This window comes from Neolamprologus brichardi, chromosome 1 (genome assembly GCF_056152115.1).
Source record: "Neolamprologus brichardi isolate AB-2024 chromosome 1, ASM5615211v1, whole genome shotgun sequence".
Classification (NCBI taxonomy): Eukaryota; Metazoa; Chordata; class Actinopteri; order Cichliformes; family Cichlidae; genus Neolamprologus; species Neolamprologus brichardi.
Window position 1 is genome coordinate 15,106,637 of NC_142104.1, and position 14,703 is coordinate 15,121,339.

Genomic DNA, 14,703 nt, shown 5'->3' on the forward strand with positions numbered 1-14,703 from the left:
GAAGAAGAAGCTTCCGGAAGTAGGTCGTGAGCGCCCAAGAACAAGTCCGGGGTAGTTACGGAGCTAGAGCTGAATTTATGCTGTTCGTGTGTTGATTTTAACAGCGACACCTTGATTGTAAGCTAAAGAATGATTTTCTGGTTCATGCTGACAGATTTCCGAGTTATTTGCAGTTGTTTTTACAGCATAAATCCGAAATTTTTAAACGTTTAGCTTGCAGATTCATGATTGCTAAATTTGCTAATGCTAACTGCCGCTAACTTCAGCTAGCCCGTGTGCTTACACGTTTCATTTTGTGCGAGGAATGTTTGGTAACTTTATTAGCGGCATTTTGCACGCTTAACTGGTTAAAGGACATCTCATGTACTGGGCAAGATATGAACGAGAGAGTTAAAGTAATGTTAGAAAAGGTTAAAGTTATTTAAATGAGTTCGCGCCACCGCTTGCTGCTGCACGATTTTGGTTTCATTCATTTGCATGTTGTTTACACCACTTTGTTTGAGTTTTATCTGAGTAAAGTGTGCTTCTTGTCATCTTTTCAGCCAAGACGCTACTGCCGGGGGTTAAAAAGAAGAGTCTGCAGTGTTTGCGTCTGGTGTTTGACATTGTAGGCTGGAGGTTTAAAGAGCCCTGCTGGGTTAGTTATCACGCTTTTACTGCCTTCTACTGGGTGGCAGTGAAGTAACGTGGGAATCTAAAGGGATGGACCAGAACAACAGCATACCAGCCTTCCAAGGGTTGGTGGCTTCCCCTCAGGTAACATGGGCTTTGTGTTTCATCATTAAGGCTTTTTGGAAATTAAGTCACAGATTTAGCCATCCGTTGTTTCTTTATATTTATACATCCAAGGAGCCAAGTTTTCTTCTATTTTTTTGAAGTGGTCTTAAACAATAGTTCTTCAGGCTTTCTAAAGTTTTTAAAAATGGGTGCTTTTCTCCACATTTTCAGTTCAGTCCCTGTTTTCATAGGAATCTTTTTGTTTGTTAAACCACTTAAAATGACGTATGAGTCATTAAAGCATTAAAAAGGTACCTAATTCAAGGCATGTACCAGTGTTGTGTCTGGTGCTTCACTTCATTCATACATCTGCTGTATACTGAAGCCTCATCAGAAATGGTCTCAGTGGAACAATTATGGTCAAGAAGCCTTTCTTAAGAAAGGGAAATTGGAGGGGGAAATGCTACAACAAATTACACAAGAACTGGATTGAAAATCAGTGGTGAAGGGAAAAGGTCTGGAGCCATTCCCTGCAGGAAGTGAATAACTGTGATGACCTAAGACCATATAAAATCAGGGATATTCAAAGACTTAAATCGATACAGTGTGAAATAGGTGTTGGTGATGCAAAGTGGGTGGACACAAAGTTTTACGTTTCTCAAATTTGAGGTGACTGATTTAAGTGACTCCCAATGAGAATGAGGGATACTGCTGATGAATGTATGTTACTTATGGAACTGGAGCCTGCTTTCCAGTGATGAACCATTAGCGACAAAGTGATGGATGATGAGTAATTTCCTCCCTGTGTCAACATCCCTTAAATCATCTTATGTGTTACTAAATATTAAGGCTGGGTGATTGGACGAATATATTGACTATTGACGATAGGCTGAGCCTTTCACCGATCATTTTTACAAGAATGATTTATTTATTTGCCTATGAGTAAGTTTGCTAATGATGTTGGTTAAAGCTAAGACAAGCAGTCAACGGAAAAAATAATTTAACGGCACCCTCCTCAGAGTGCGGCCAAATGCAGCGATTCATTTACTCAAACTCATAATAGAAAGAAAGAAAGGCAGTAGCCTATGTTCAGAAGAAAAAACAAACAAACATATTTAAAATTTAAAAAAAAAACCACACACAATTGTGGGAAGGGAAACAGAGATACTGGCTAATAATCCAAACTTACTTAGACTTAGATCCTCCTGCACCGATCGGCGCATTGGGCGACAAGAGAACGCCATTGAACTCGGTCTATCGCGGCAGTTGTTGCTTCATCCCATGACAGTTCGACTGAACGTAAATCTTCAAGGAAAGTCCTCCTCCATGTTATTTTAGGTCTTCCTCGCCGTCTCGAAGAATGGAAAGAGACGGCGAGGAAGACCTAAAATAATTTGTAAAGAATGTAATCCAAAAAGTAGCTATAATAATACTGAAACAAACAAGAAAAGAAGTTGAACTATTCCCGCCAAACAAAACATATGAATTCTAAATGCAAAAATCAGATTATATTACATTGCTCCGTCCATCAAAAAGCCTGCACCTGCGTGAATATATTGCATATCGTTATTTATCGGGCCGACGATTGTCGTTTGGAAATTTTTTTTATATCCAACCTTACTAAATATGATTTATTTCTTAAGTTACATCTTTATTTCATGAAAAAAAAAGACACCTTGAGCTGTCACAGTTGTGATCTTTTCTGTTCTTTCACTGGTCGGAAATGGCTGTACTTCCAACAGAACCGACATATTCTTCATGGGTTTAAAGTCAGTGGAGAGACTGCTGTCATTTAGATTTTTCGTTTTATTTGTGTAAAGAGAAGAGTCAAACCTAAAAACAAGAATACTAACACTGCTTCATTACGCCCTTCTTTTTGCTTTATCCCCATGCAGGGAGCCATGACCCCAGGGATGCCGCTCTTCAGCCCCATGATGCCATACGGCTCTGGTCTGACACCCCAGCCAGTGCAGAACACCAACAGTTTGTCAATACTGGAGGAACAGCAGAGGCAACAGCAGGCTCAGCAACAGCAGCAACAGGCACAACAGGCCAGCTCAGGTACTCCACAAGCTGTCATTTTTTCATCTTCCACATTTATTATGAGAAATCTTGGTTCCGTGGTGGAAGTTAATCTCCGGTTACACATAAATAACCACTTTTTTTTTTTCCTTCGCAGGGACGTCGGGGCAGACCCCTCAACTTTTCCACTCCCAGGCAGTGGGAGGCTCGACCACAACTGCACTGCCAGGAAACACCCCCCTCTTTACCACCCCGCTAACCCCCATGACCCCCATCACGCCGGCCACCCCTGCTTCAGAAACCTCTGGCATAGTACCGCAGCTACAGTATGTTTCACATCTCATCCCACCCACCCCCATTTTTGGTGATAACTGCTTTAAAAGGAAAGAAATTCCTGCACATATATTGAACCAAATTGTACTTTAAGGGAATTAAAATTTTAATTGTTTGTATGTCCTTCACTCAGTTGTTTTCTCTTGTTCTTTTCTCCTCTTCACTTTTAGAAATATAGTATCTACTGTAAACTTAGGCTGTAAACTGGATTTGAAGACCATTGCCCTGAGAGCCAGAAATGCAGAGTACAACCCAAAGGTGAGGCTCTTGGCTTTTTATTGCTCTACAGCTTACTGATGTGACTTTACTAGCTGCAGGCTACAAATTACAAATTGTGGATGTTCCTGGTAATTAATTTACTAGAAAGGCCATCCTAAAGTCAAGAGTGCTGTGGCCCACTTGAAAACCAGGAATTCTGACAGGGCCCACCAAATCTTAAATCTCCACTCTAATCAAAATAAAAGACACAGTGGCGTATTTCCTTCAAAAACTTAAACAATACAGGCTGTTGGCTATAAATTGCTAATGCTACCCAATCACATGCAAAGTGACACAAACTTCAGTACAAGAGGAGTAAATTAAGGTCAGTGTAATGATTAATATAACAAACCTCATATTTCCAGTTTTTAATTCATTTTTATATAATTAAATTCATTAATACAAATATGTAACTATAAATACTTGAGTGATTTCAAACTGAATTTCTGTTATTAATTCGACCCACACTCTGGAATCCACTGTACTAGATAATAAACCAGAGAGAAACTCATCAGCTGATTAGTCTAAAATGGTCAAAAGAGACAGGGTGTGCTGTATCCCAATTCAGGGTCTGCAGCCTTAAAGTACGCAGCCTCAACGATCCTCAAGGGCCACGTACTTAAAGACCGCTAAGGCCGGAAGTGCGAGGCTTGTGAAATGGGACGGTGTAGCCTCCGTTGCGCTGCCCAGGTTGACTAGCAACCATGATACTAACAGCTGGAAACGTTTCATACAGCTTTGTTTGACAGAAATGAAGGAGAAAATGTTCATTTGTTTGTTTGTTTCTACATGAGCTTTGATCATTCTCTGTAAGATTTAGGTCAGCTATTGAACGGCGTATATTTTAAAGTAAAGGCTTTAAAACCAAGTTAGTACAAACGTCACTAATGTCACATAACTTTGCCGACATGTGGCCAACAGTAATGTTTTAATGTTCTTCGTTATTAAACATTTGCACATAAATAAGTGACATAATATTCAGTACTTACTTAAAGTTTACTCTTCGGGTGCCCCTCATCCGCCGTTTTTTTTTTCCCGGCAAAATTATCCACACCCACCGCCGCGCTATGCATTCTGGGATATGTTGGGCCACGAAGTCTACACCGCCACGTCCTTAAAATTCAGGGAAATTAAGGACGCATTTGAGGGCCGCATTTCGAGCAGCCTTCGAATTGGGACAGCCTTCGTCGCGTCGCGGTGACGTAATCGGCCTTAAAATGCGGCCTTTAAGGTTGCAGACCCTGAATTGGGATACAGCATATATATATATATATATATATATATATATTCATTCTGTGGGTTTTTAAGAGCCAGCTGAAACAGTTAGGTACATTCTGTTGCACAATGCTTCAGATGATTGGTCGTGTAGATTTGCACTACTACACACAGCTGTCAGCTATCTAATTTCCACCCTGTTTACAACTTCTCATCACATAGAGATATTGCAGAAAGTGATGTCATTACATATTACAACTAACGGTTATCTGGTGTTGTAAATCCATTCAGCTGTCCATAGCGTTCATTTTCTGCCTTTGATCTGGGTGTGGGACTCAGGGGCTGCAGTCTAAGCAGGGATGCCCTCTTCTGAGTCAGCCACCACCTCTAGAAGAGCTGTAAGAGATGGCTGGTGGGAGGAGAGTTAAACTGCTTTTGAAACTGAAAAACTAGTTAACAGACTTGTGTTCTTGTTTATTCTTGTAGTCGACTAGTTGCACACAGCTCTAGTCTCAACATCTTTCCTTCTTCAGCCCCCTGTTTGACTCACTTTTAAAAAATAAATATTTAAACATGTCTCCTCTACCGAACTCAAATATCTATATAGAATTAAAATCAGCTTGGATCAAATTCAAGCAGAAATTACTGTATTTTAAAAGTAACATGTGTAATAATGGTCAGCCTCGCTGTCTCCGTTCATTAGCGTTTTGCTGCTGTCATCATGAGAATACGAGAGCCCAGGACCACTGCTCTGATCTTCAGCTCTGGAAAGATGGTCTGCACAGGAGCCAAGAGGTCCGATTACAGTTTTTAAAAAAATTTTTTTACAAAAAAGGGGGAAAAAAGTCTTTCTGCTTTACTTTACTAATATTTGACCGCTCCCCTGGGCTCTCAATGACATTTATCTTTCTAGTGAGGAGCAGTCGAGGTTAGCAGCCAGAAAATATGCGCGTGTTGTGCAGAAGCTCGGTTTTCCCGCCAAGTTCCTGGACTTCAAGATTCAGAACATGGTGGGCAGCTGTGATGTGAAGTTCCCCATTCGGCTGGAGGGATTGGTCCTCACACATCAGCAGTTTAGCAGGTAGTTTTTGTTTGTTTTAGACTGACTGAAAGCATGTGAATTGCAAAATTAAAAATGATTGTTAATGATTTTGTACTCTTTGCTTTTTAAGAACAAAAATAACCGACTTGTGTTTTGCAGCTACGAGCCGGAGCTGTTTCCAGGACTCATTTACAGAATGATTAAACCCCGAATTGTCCTGCTCATCTTTGTGTCTGGAAAAGTTGTACTCACAGGTCAGATCCCATCCTGTCTGCTTAAAAAACAAAACATTTTTCTTTTTGTGTGTATTAAACACAGGGGGAGAAGTTAAAGTGTGTTAATCTGATTTTCACATTGTTTAGACCCTTCTTTTCTAAATGTCCTCGTGTCCTTGCCACTCATCGTAAATAAGATAAATTATTTTGATGTATGAGCCATACAAAAGAAATCGCGAGTCCAAGAATTGTTGATAATACATTTAAAGTTGATACTGAACTGGACATTTTGTAGATGGGAAAATGTTTCACACAGAATCTCTGCACAGTTGAATGATATACTGACTGTCGGAGAGACAGAAAGGATTTGATTTAATAGCTTCTCCAGTCGTAAATGATAAAGTTTGAGGAATTTCCAGTCAGTTGATTTGTGTAGTTGGGGAAAATCAAATTAACAAAATATCTTTAAATAACCTCCTTGAACCCATGATCCAATTAATCTATAATAAAACTATATAAAACTATAATAGTACTAAACATTGATGGATAGATGCTTTTTTTTGATTCCGTAACAGGAAATTGTTTTAAAGGGGATAAGGATAAAAATAATACAATAAATCTAGGTGAGGGTGCAAACATTTTAAAGTTTTAGTTAAAGATGAGTAAAAAGTAAGACTGAAATCAAGTAAATTGCATTTCTTGAAGCACTTGGACAGGCGAGATGGGATGTCCATGATGGGGCAGTTTGTTCAGTTTTTAAACTCTGTTAATGATTGTTGTGAATTAACTTTTGTAACTTACTATACTCCCTGTTTTTGTTTAAGGTGCCAAAGTGAGAGGAGAGATCTACGAAGCTTTTGAAAACATATACCCCATCCTCAAAGGCTTTCGGAAGACAACGTAGACCCTGCATCTCTTCTTTTATCATCCCCACAACCCTGTTTCTAACATTGTTTTTTCTTTTTTAAGCTTCACATCAAGCATCAGCCTTACGCTGACCTCTTCATGTGGACATCTGTAAGAGATGTGCTACAATGAAGTGATTCCCTCACTTTTACTTTTTGTCCCTACAGTATTTCAAGTTGTCTTAAAAGCAGGGTTTTAAGGATTGTCTTTTCTGTGTTATGATCCCACAAGTTTCTATATTTAAAAGTCAGTTTATTTCATACACATTTTAAGTCCTCTTTCGATTGTACATAAGATTGTAAGAAAGTGTAAAAACTGCTAATTAGAAAAGGGGCCGTCCTGGACTGTTTTATTTTATTTTTAGTTTTTTTGCAGTTAGTTTTCTACTTCTGGTTTTTATTAATTGCTCATATTTTATTTTGACATAATCAGCTCTGTAAGCCCCAAATCAGAGAGAGAGAGACTTCAAAACCGAATTCGCCTACTTTGCAAAGGTAGATTTCTTTCTAAATTTAAGGCCAGTAAGTACAGCAGTTATTGACAGTGAATTCTCTTAAAGTTTGAAACACTTCAAGTTGAACTAAACTGATCCAAATCCTACGGCTTAAGTTGAGTAGTTCATCAGTTTGGTTTCCTGTTGCAATCCTGCTTAATTCTTTGATAGTTTGGAGTCGGTCTAAAATTTTCTCTGGAGCAGATAACATGTTGTAATTTTTGAAAGAAGTGTTTTAATGCTCAAACTTTCATGTGTATGTACATATAGAAATATTTTTTCTACTGTAAATAAGTGATTCCGACCTTGAAGGGGATGCTGCTCTGCAGATATTCTTTTTGTTTCTTTGACTAACAGGACAGCGTGTTTGTAAGATCACTGGCATTTAAGTTTAGCCAGGATTGAAATGTGACCTGCAAGAAAGACGCTATTAGCTTTGAGTACAAGAAGCGGCTGCCAACCTAATCCTGAATTTACATCTAGTGATTGATGGCAGGTAAAATATGCATCACGTTGCTGCATATTTATTATTTTTAATTTTAATCATTTGTTTTTGGCTAATCAAACCTATATTTAAGGGTTTTTTTAGGTACGTTTTACAAACATAGAATATATGACTCTGTCCTGGTTACCAGTGAACTGTGCTCAGACACACAGCTGGGGGAAAAAAGCCGTTTAAATGTGTTTTAATTCTGGTCACGTTTTGATGTGCTTGTGTATCTCATGCAGGTTCAGCTGGGCACATCCTTCACACCAGTGTTAACATGTAGTTCTTAACCAGTTCAGAATATTTGATTGGCAGATTGTTTGGTTCACATGTTCAGTTAAGCCACTTTTATCGACTGTATGTATGGAAATCAATCAGGAACCTGTCGCATCTACATGCTTCTTAAAGTGTTAATGTACTTCTCAGTGCGTTAATAAACATGTACATACGGACTCCTTTGTTGGATCTGGGTCTTCTGTTGGATTAAGCACCATTTTTGTTTGGTTAGCCCCCTGTGTTTTGAATTCAATGTTATTTATATGTCATGTCACCTCAAAGTACTTTAATATTTCAAGCTAAGCACCCTACAATATTAAAAATACAAAAGCAACACTCGTGACTTACTATGAGGAATCACTTGGTGATTGTGGGAAAGGAAAACTTCCTTTTAACAGGAAGAAACCTCTGGCAGAACCAGGCTCAGGGAGGGGCCTCGGACTATAGCAGCGTAACTGCGTAGTGTTGTTCAGGGTCACTCAATTCAGCCATAATTGTAAACTTTAAAAGTTTTAATCCTAGATTTAAAAGTAGAGAGGGTTTCCTGATTCCCAACCTGGGAGCTGGTACCACAGAGGGGTCTGATAACTGAAGGCCCTGCCTCCCATTTTACTTTTGGAAATTCTAGGAACCACAAATGAGCCAGCAGTTTGAGAGGGAAGAGCTCCTACTAGGATAATATGGTACTAATTTTAGGTTAAATCCACAGGTTTGGCAGTGGCTTCATCCTTGTTTCATATTATATAGCAGTAAAGGAGCATGCATCATAGCATACTGTAGCTGGTATCAAGTATTTGATGTATTTTTCCTGTGCAGCCCTTTATCAGACTCGTTCATTAAAACATTCAGTTTTCTGTATCTGAATACGTTTTAATTACTTAAATGTTCTGGCTAAGATACTTAACCTGAACTATGAATATGTAGAGTCTGAAAGATGGGGAAAATAAGATTTTTTTGGTGGTCAGTAACTTGAGGTGAGTCATGCTGGTAAATGTCAGAATTCGCTGTGTTAATAAAATTTGTCCCAATTGGTGACTTATTGCTGTGGTTATTAAACTGTGGGGGTGGACGCTGGTGAGCCGCTGTGAGGTGATTAGTGGAAAAATCCAGATGTTTCTACATTGTTTAGCTAAATTTGTTTTTAATGATGCAACACACACGTCTTTTTGTACACACGTCTTTAATACATTTGGAGATGGCATTTTACACTGTTGTTTATATTTGCACAAAGTTTATGATTAGTTAAATCTCCAGTCCATTTAATAGGGAGAGGCAGCATTACTCCCATGTGATTAGCTCAGTCAGCATAAGTAGTCAGCTCTTACCTGCAGCACCACGCAGCTTTTTGACTGAATGACAAGTTCAGGTAACACATTTGGATATGTCAACATCAGGTGTCCCACCAAGCCACGTGGGTGAACGAACACACTGAAGCGGAGTCGCCTAAACATATTAATGAAATCAGCACCACCTGTGCTTTTCCTGCTATGCATGAAACAAGGGACGCCCATCATCTTCGTTCAGTCTGCGTGTGTTGATCTGAGGTGAAGTCCTGCTTCCAGATGACCTCGGGGCAGTACTGGTCGCTGCATTCACAGCTGGCAGAGCACGTGTAGACAGCCGCAGTCCCCCAGTCAATGCTAGCTCCAGTCGAGTCCACGCTTAGACTGTTTAACAGCTGCGGCATCACCTACACACACACAGGATAGCAATAGCACAAACTTGTGAATAAATCAACCATTAGTGAAAGATTAAAGACCCGAGCAGGTCTTCAACAGATCAGCAGGTCGATTACCTGGAACTCAAACGTCCTCTTGGCACCACAGGTGCATGGTGGGATATCCTCATCTGAAGGGATGTGCTGAGAGGAGACCCACAAGGGAGAGCCCCCTCGACTGTAACGTATCACCTAGAAATGACAAACACTGTGAGATATGGACAGAAGAAAACAACTGTCTGGATCTTTTTAGCTCTTCCATTTTCTACCTGTTGAGGTTCAGGTGCGATCTTCTTCTTAAACCTCTGGAACACTTTACTGTCTTCAGTCTCGTGCATTGCCATCTCCTCCAGGTCGCTCTCTGCCAGGGCTGATAGAGAACAGAAAGTCAGGATGGTGCTGGTCAAATTATAATGAAATAAATATATACATCACTAAGACTGGACTTTTCTACATAAAAGTTCACTTTTCAATTGAAAACTGAGGAAAACTTTAACCTTTAACCTTACATTCTGCCAAGGCGGGACAATCCACACTCCTCTGAGTAATGATCCCTCCATCGTCCTCTTCTTCTTGTTCTCCTTCAGCCTCTTTGACATCTTTCTCCTCCTCTGGCTCAGTGACCAGCTCAGTCTCAGGAAAGAGGAGCGGGGAGGGTGTAACAGGAGACCCTTCTAGACAGAGACGGACAAGTTTAGTCTTTCTAGTGACGAGAAATGACAGTCATAATTCTCTTAACTCGGGGAAAAGGATTATGGACCACTTAGCTTTTTATCCATCGCTTTTCTAAATATAGATACACTCTGGATCAGATCAGCTGCCCAATAAAGGGCTAACACAGAGAACCACACATGCTGATACCCATTTTACAATCGCCAATTAATCTAAATGTACCGAGGGCTGTGAAATTACTCAAATAATAAATTAATAAAAGGTTTATTGTGCTGTTTTATGATTTTGAACTCATCACCTTTCTTTACTTTTGCCTCTTTATAAAAATCCAAATTCACTCCTTTCATTTTTTTTTTACTCTAAATTCATTTTATGTATTCATTTATTAAAATTTCAGAACCAGATTTCTTCTTTGGAAAGTTTAATGAACACAATCATTAAACTCAACACTAAAAAAAATGTGATTATGCTTTTTGCAGCTCAAGTAAACATCCCACACACACACCTTGGCTGCAACACTCCTTCTTGTGAGATTGTTTCCAGTGGAGGGTCTGGTGGTGTTTTCCACAGTAGGTCACAGTGTGGCACCGAGAGCAGGCTTTGTTACCGGGGCATCCGCACACCCAACACAGTTTAACTCCCGAAACGGGCAACACACTCTGGCCCTCTTCTGCATCGCAGGGTGGTTCATCCTCTAAAGGGAAGATGATATTTTATATTTGTTGACAAACAGACATACAGTTGTGGTCAAAGGTTCACATACATTGGGCATGAGTGTCAGGGTAATTTTGGGCTTTTAATGATTTCTTTAAATTGTTCTTTTTCCACAGTGGAAGGATTGTACAGCAAACATCTTTAATGAGAGTAAAAAACAAGAACATGCTGCATAAGTTTGTATTAATTCTTGGATTTTTTTATACTCCACACAGGGTGAAAAGTATAGTATAAGGTTCAAATATATACATACACACTCTGTATATTTTGTTAAATGTTCTTTAGCAAATTGCACTTCAACCAGAAACTTTTGGTAGCTGGAAGGAACATCCAAGTGTGACAAAGTGTAAATGGTTTAGCTGGTATTCCATTCCTTCATTATTTCATCCACTTTGTGGAACCACCAGCACCACTAACAACAAAACAGTCCCAGAGCATGATGCTACCACCACCATATTCTTCTTCTTCTACAAATACTCAGAAATTGAATCTTGAATACTTCATTAAGAGTTAGGCAGCAAAAATTCACAAACCTGGTGGAGGGTCATAGGGGTAGAACTCGTTCCTCCTCTGTAACTGGTTTCTGAAAACTGGCATGAAGGAAAACACAGCTTTTTAAGAAATACTGCAAAATCTATTGAGAAAAATGAGTAGAATCAGACAACATCTCACAACACCACCCCTGGGAAGTGACAGACATCAAACAGTGAAGAACTACCTTTCATGCAGCGGCTGTCGTTTTGCGTGTAGCACTCTGGAGTTTTGCAGCAGAAGAGAAAGAGCGTTCGGTGAAAACTTCTGTCCTGACCGGATATTGGTGCATACACCTGCAACAATTCAGGTAAATATAGTATTTATTTATAGTGAATAAGGCTAAGGTGGGATTTTATAAGTTAAATCGGAGCTGACCCAGATTTGAGTATGTGTGCACTTAGGTATAGGTTCTGTGTGTGTGTGTGTGTGTGTGTGTGTGTGTGTGTGAGATCAGGCTTGTAAAAAGTACTTAATTAAAGTTGAAAAATACTCACACATTGTACACCACCTGGGTAAAATGTTCCGATTCTTATATCAGAATATATATCAATAACCAGCCGGCTGATGAAGGTCTAGTACCTAAACCCTGCAATTAAATATATTTTGGGGGGTTCTAATTTATTAAGGATATATTTCAGTATGTACCTTTTTAGGAGGCTTATAAAATACAAATGTATGATATGTGTGCCACTTTCCTTTCTCTGTGTTTATGCTGCTAAAATGTTGTGTTAATATGTTTACTGTTTAACTCTTTATACAGGACACCAAAGCTGTAATCTACAAGTTATTTCAGTCTTTATAGTATAATGTCAGCACATCTCTCTATACCTCAGTACAGTACAGTGAAGTAAATATTTTTATGAAGTAGGGTAACATGGCTCCTGGAGGCTCACCTGCAGCAGGAAAACCATAGGCAGACGGCATATCTCACACTCCAGTCCGGGCAGAGAGGGCAGGCCTCTCTGGCTGAGCCACGCCGGCTTCCCTCCGACTTTACTCGGGAACTGAGGAGACCGAAGCCGCCACGGCTCCGCATCCTCCAGGAAACCCAGAACTACCTCCGCCGAGGACATGTTGGTATTACAGAATATTTAACGAACAGACTCTAACCCTTACTGACGGAGGGTCTTCTACATCTCACAACCAAAACACATGCTGCTACAGTTCTGAAACTCGTCCGTGAGGAAACACAGCCCAGACTTTAGTTCCGTGGGCCTCGAAACTGTCACTCTGTTGGTAAATACTCATAAATATATGATAGTGCTTGGTGGCTTGAATGAACACGTTTGACTTCTATTCTACAAGTAGAGTTTTAATATGCTTTAATAAGCAATTTAACTTTAGTTGTATTTTGTTATGTCCACCAGATGGCGCAAATGTCACACCTGTAGTCTAAAAAGTTTTACAAAAAGTCACGTTTGAATAATATAATATCACGTTATTACAATATACAGAATTATAACGTACAATATAATATTTATATTGTACTTTCCACGTTATAACGTGATATAGCTCTATTTTTCTTTCCCGATGCTCCCCTCAATATTTATATTTTGCTTTAAATTGGAATTGGAGGGACTATGCTAGGAGGCTATTCCAGCTGTCATAAGGCTGGAATAGCAAGGCTAATAAGTAAGGCTAATAAAGCAAGAGGCAGAGGGGGGAAAAAAATCCCATCCGTGTTCTTAAGACACAGTTCTCTGGGTTTTCTGGAGGTCTTTCAAAGTTTTTGTTAAGCTACTTAACACTGCCCTATGAGTCAGGCAAGCATAAAAACAACAGAATTCAAGGGATGAATCCATGTTGTGTCTGGCCCTTCATCCACACACTGTTCACTAATGCCTCACTCATTCTTAAGAAGGGGAAGAAGGGGGGGGGTTAAGGCGGAGGTATTAATAATTACACAAGAACTGGACTCAAAATCAGTAGCAGCGGGTCTGATGGAGTGATGAATCATCATCAATGGAGGAGTTCAAGAGAGTTGAGTGTCTACAGCCAACTGTAAAACACAGTGGAGGTACTGTTATGTTTTACAGCTGCATTTCAGCCTTGGTGTTGGGATCTTGTCAAAATTGATGAAATTATGAACGCAGAAAAGCATCCATCAGTTTTGAAAAGCATCTGATTGGTAGCAGCTACAATTTATTTTTATTATTTTTTTTAGCATAGTAATAATCCCATACATACTAAAAATGCAGAATATGCATACTTGGATAGAAAAACACACAATAGTCTCCCCAGAACCTGGACCCTAACATTACTGAAGAAGTGTGGGATCATTCAGTTCAGTTAAATTTTATTTATATAGCGCCAAATTGCAACAGTCATCCCATGGTGCTTTATAACTATTGTAAGGTAAAGACCCTACAATAATACAGAAGGAAACAACAAAAATCAGATGACCCTCTATAGACAAGAACTTGGTGACAGTGGGAAGGACTAACTCCCTTTTAAGACAAAGAAACATCCAGCAGAACCAGGCTCAGGGAAAGGCAACTGTTTGGGGGTGAGAGGAAGGGGACAGGACAAAAGACACACTGTGGAAATAAGCCAGATATTAATTACAAGTAATGATTAAATGCAAAGTGGTGTATCAACACACAGAAAGTGAAAAGAGATGAGTGAAAAAGAAATGCTCAGTACATCGTTGGAAGCCCCCATCAGCTTAGACTTATTGTAGTGTAAATAAGGGAGGGTTCAGCATCACTTGATCGTCTTGACAGAAAATGGAACAAAAGGCAGCCAATGTCCAAAAAAGAACTTTGAATGTCCTTCAAGAAGCCTATAGAACTATTCCTGAAGACTACTTAAAGAAATCACAAGAAAGCTGGCTATGAGAGTTCAGACTGTGTTGAAGAATAGAGGTGGTCACACCAAATATTGACTTTCCACTCATTACAATTGGACAAAACTCTTTTTTCCCTCATATACTGTATATCCATGTGTGTGTGTGTGTGTGTGTGTGTGTGTGTGTGTGTGTGTGTGTGTGTGTGTGTGTGTATATATATATATATATGCAAACCACAAGGCATTTGTGTCTCTGTGAACTGGGGATCTTTTGTTCCTCTATGTTCCTCTTTCCTGTGGTGTGATAAGATGTGG

General features: G+C 39.5%; 2 protein-coding genes across 3 annotated transcripts; one reads left to right on the plus strand and one right to left on the minus strand.

Moving 5' to 3' along the window:
• Positions 1 to 18: 18 nt before the first annotated feature.
• Positions 19 to 8,197, plus strand: tbp (TATA box binding protein). The gene is made up of 9 exons (XM_087836507.1): positions 19 to 117; positions 543 to 756; positions 2,613 to 2,778; positions 2,897 to 3,065; positions 3,243 to 3,330; positions 5,249 to 5,340; positions 5,459 to 5,626; positions 5,747 to 5,841; positions 6,627 to 8,197. The coding sequence occupies exons 2-9, from the start codon at positions 703 to 705 to the stop codon at positions 6,704 to 6,706; spliced, it is 912 nt and encodes a 303-aa protein (XP_087692633.1). The 5' UTR covers positions 19 to 117; positions 543 to 702; the 3' UTR covers positions 6,707 to 8,197.
• A 937-nt stretch (positions 8,198 to 9,134) lies between these two features.
• On the minus strand, positions 9,135 to 12,780 carry pdcd2 (programmed cell death 2). 2 transcript variants are annotated; one of them, XM_006779949.3, is made up of 8 exons: positions 12,495 to 12,780; positions 11,786 to 11,894; positions 11,601 to 11,657; positions 10,859 to 11,047; positions 10,191 to 10,352; positions 9,951 to 10,051; positions 9,760 to 9,873; positions 9,135 to 9,654 (listed from the first exon to the last, which is right to left on the minus strand). In XM_006779949.3, exons 1-8 carry the CDS (start codon positions 12,672 to 12,674, stop codon positions 9,475 to 9,477), a joined length of 1,092 nt encoding a protein of 363 aa, XP_006780012.2. In that variant the 5' UTR covers positions 12,675 to 12,780; the 3' UTR covers positions 9,135 to 9,474. The 2 variants fall into 2 exon arrangements, with proteins under 2 accessions (XP_006780012.2, XP_006780011.2); XM_006779948.3 differs by having other exon boundaries at positions 10,191 to 10,355.
• Between the last annotated feature and the right edge of the window lie 1,923 nt (positions 12,781 to 14,703).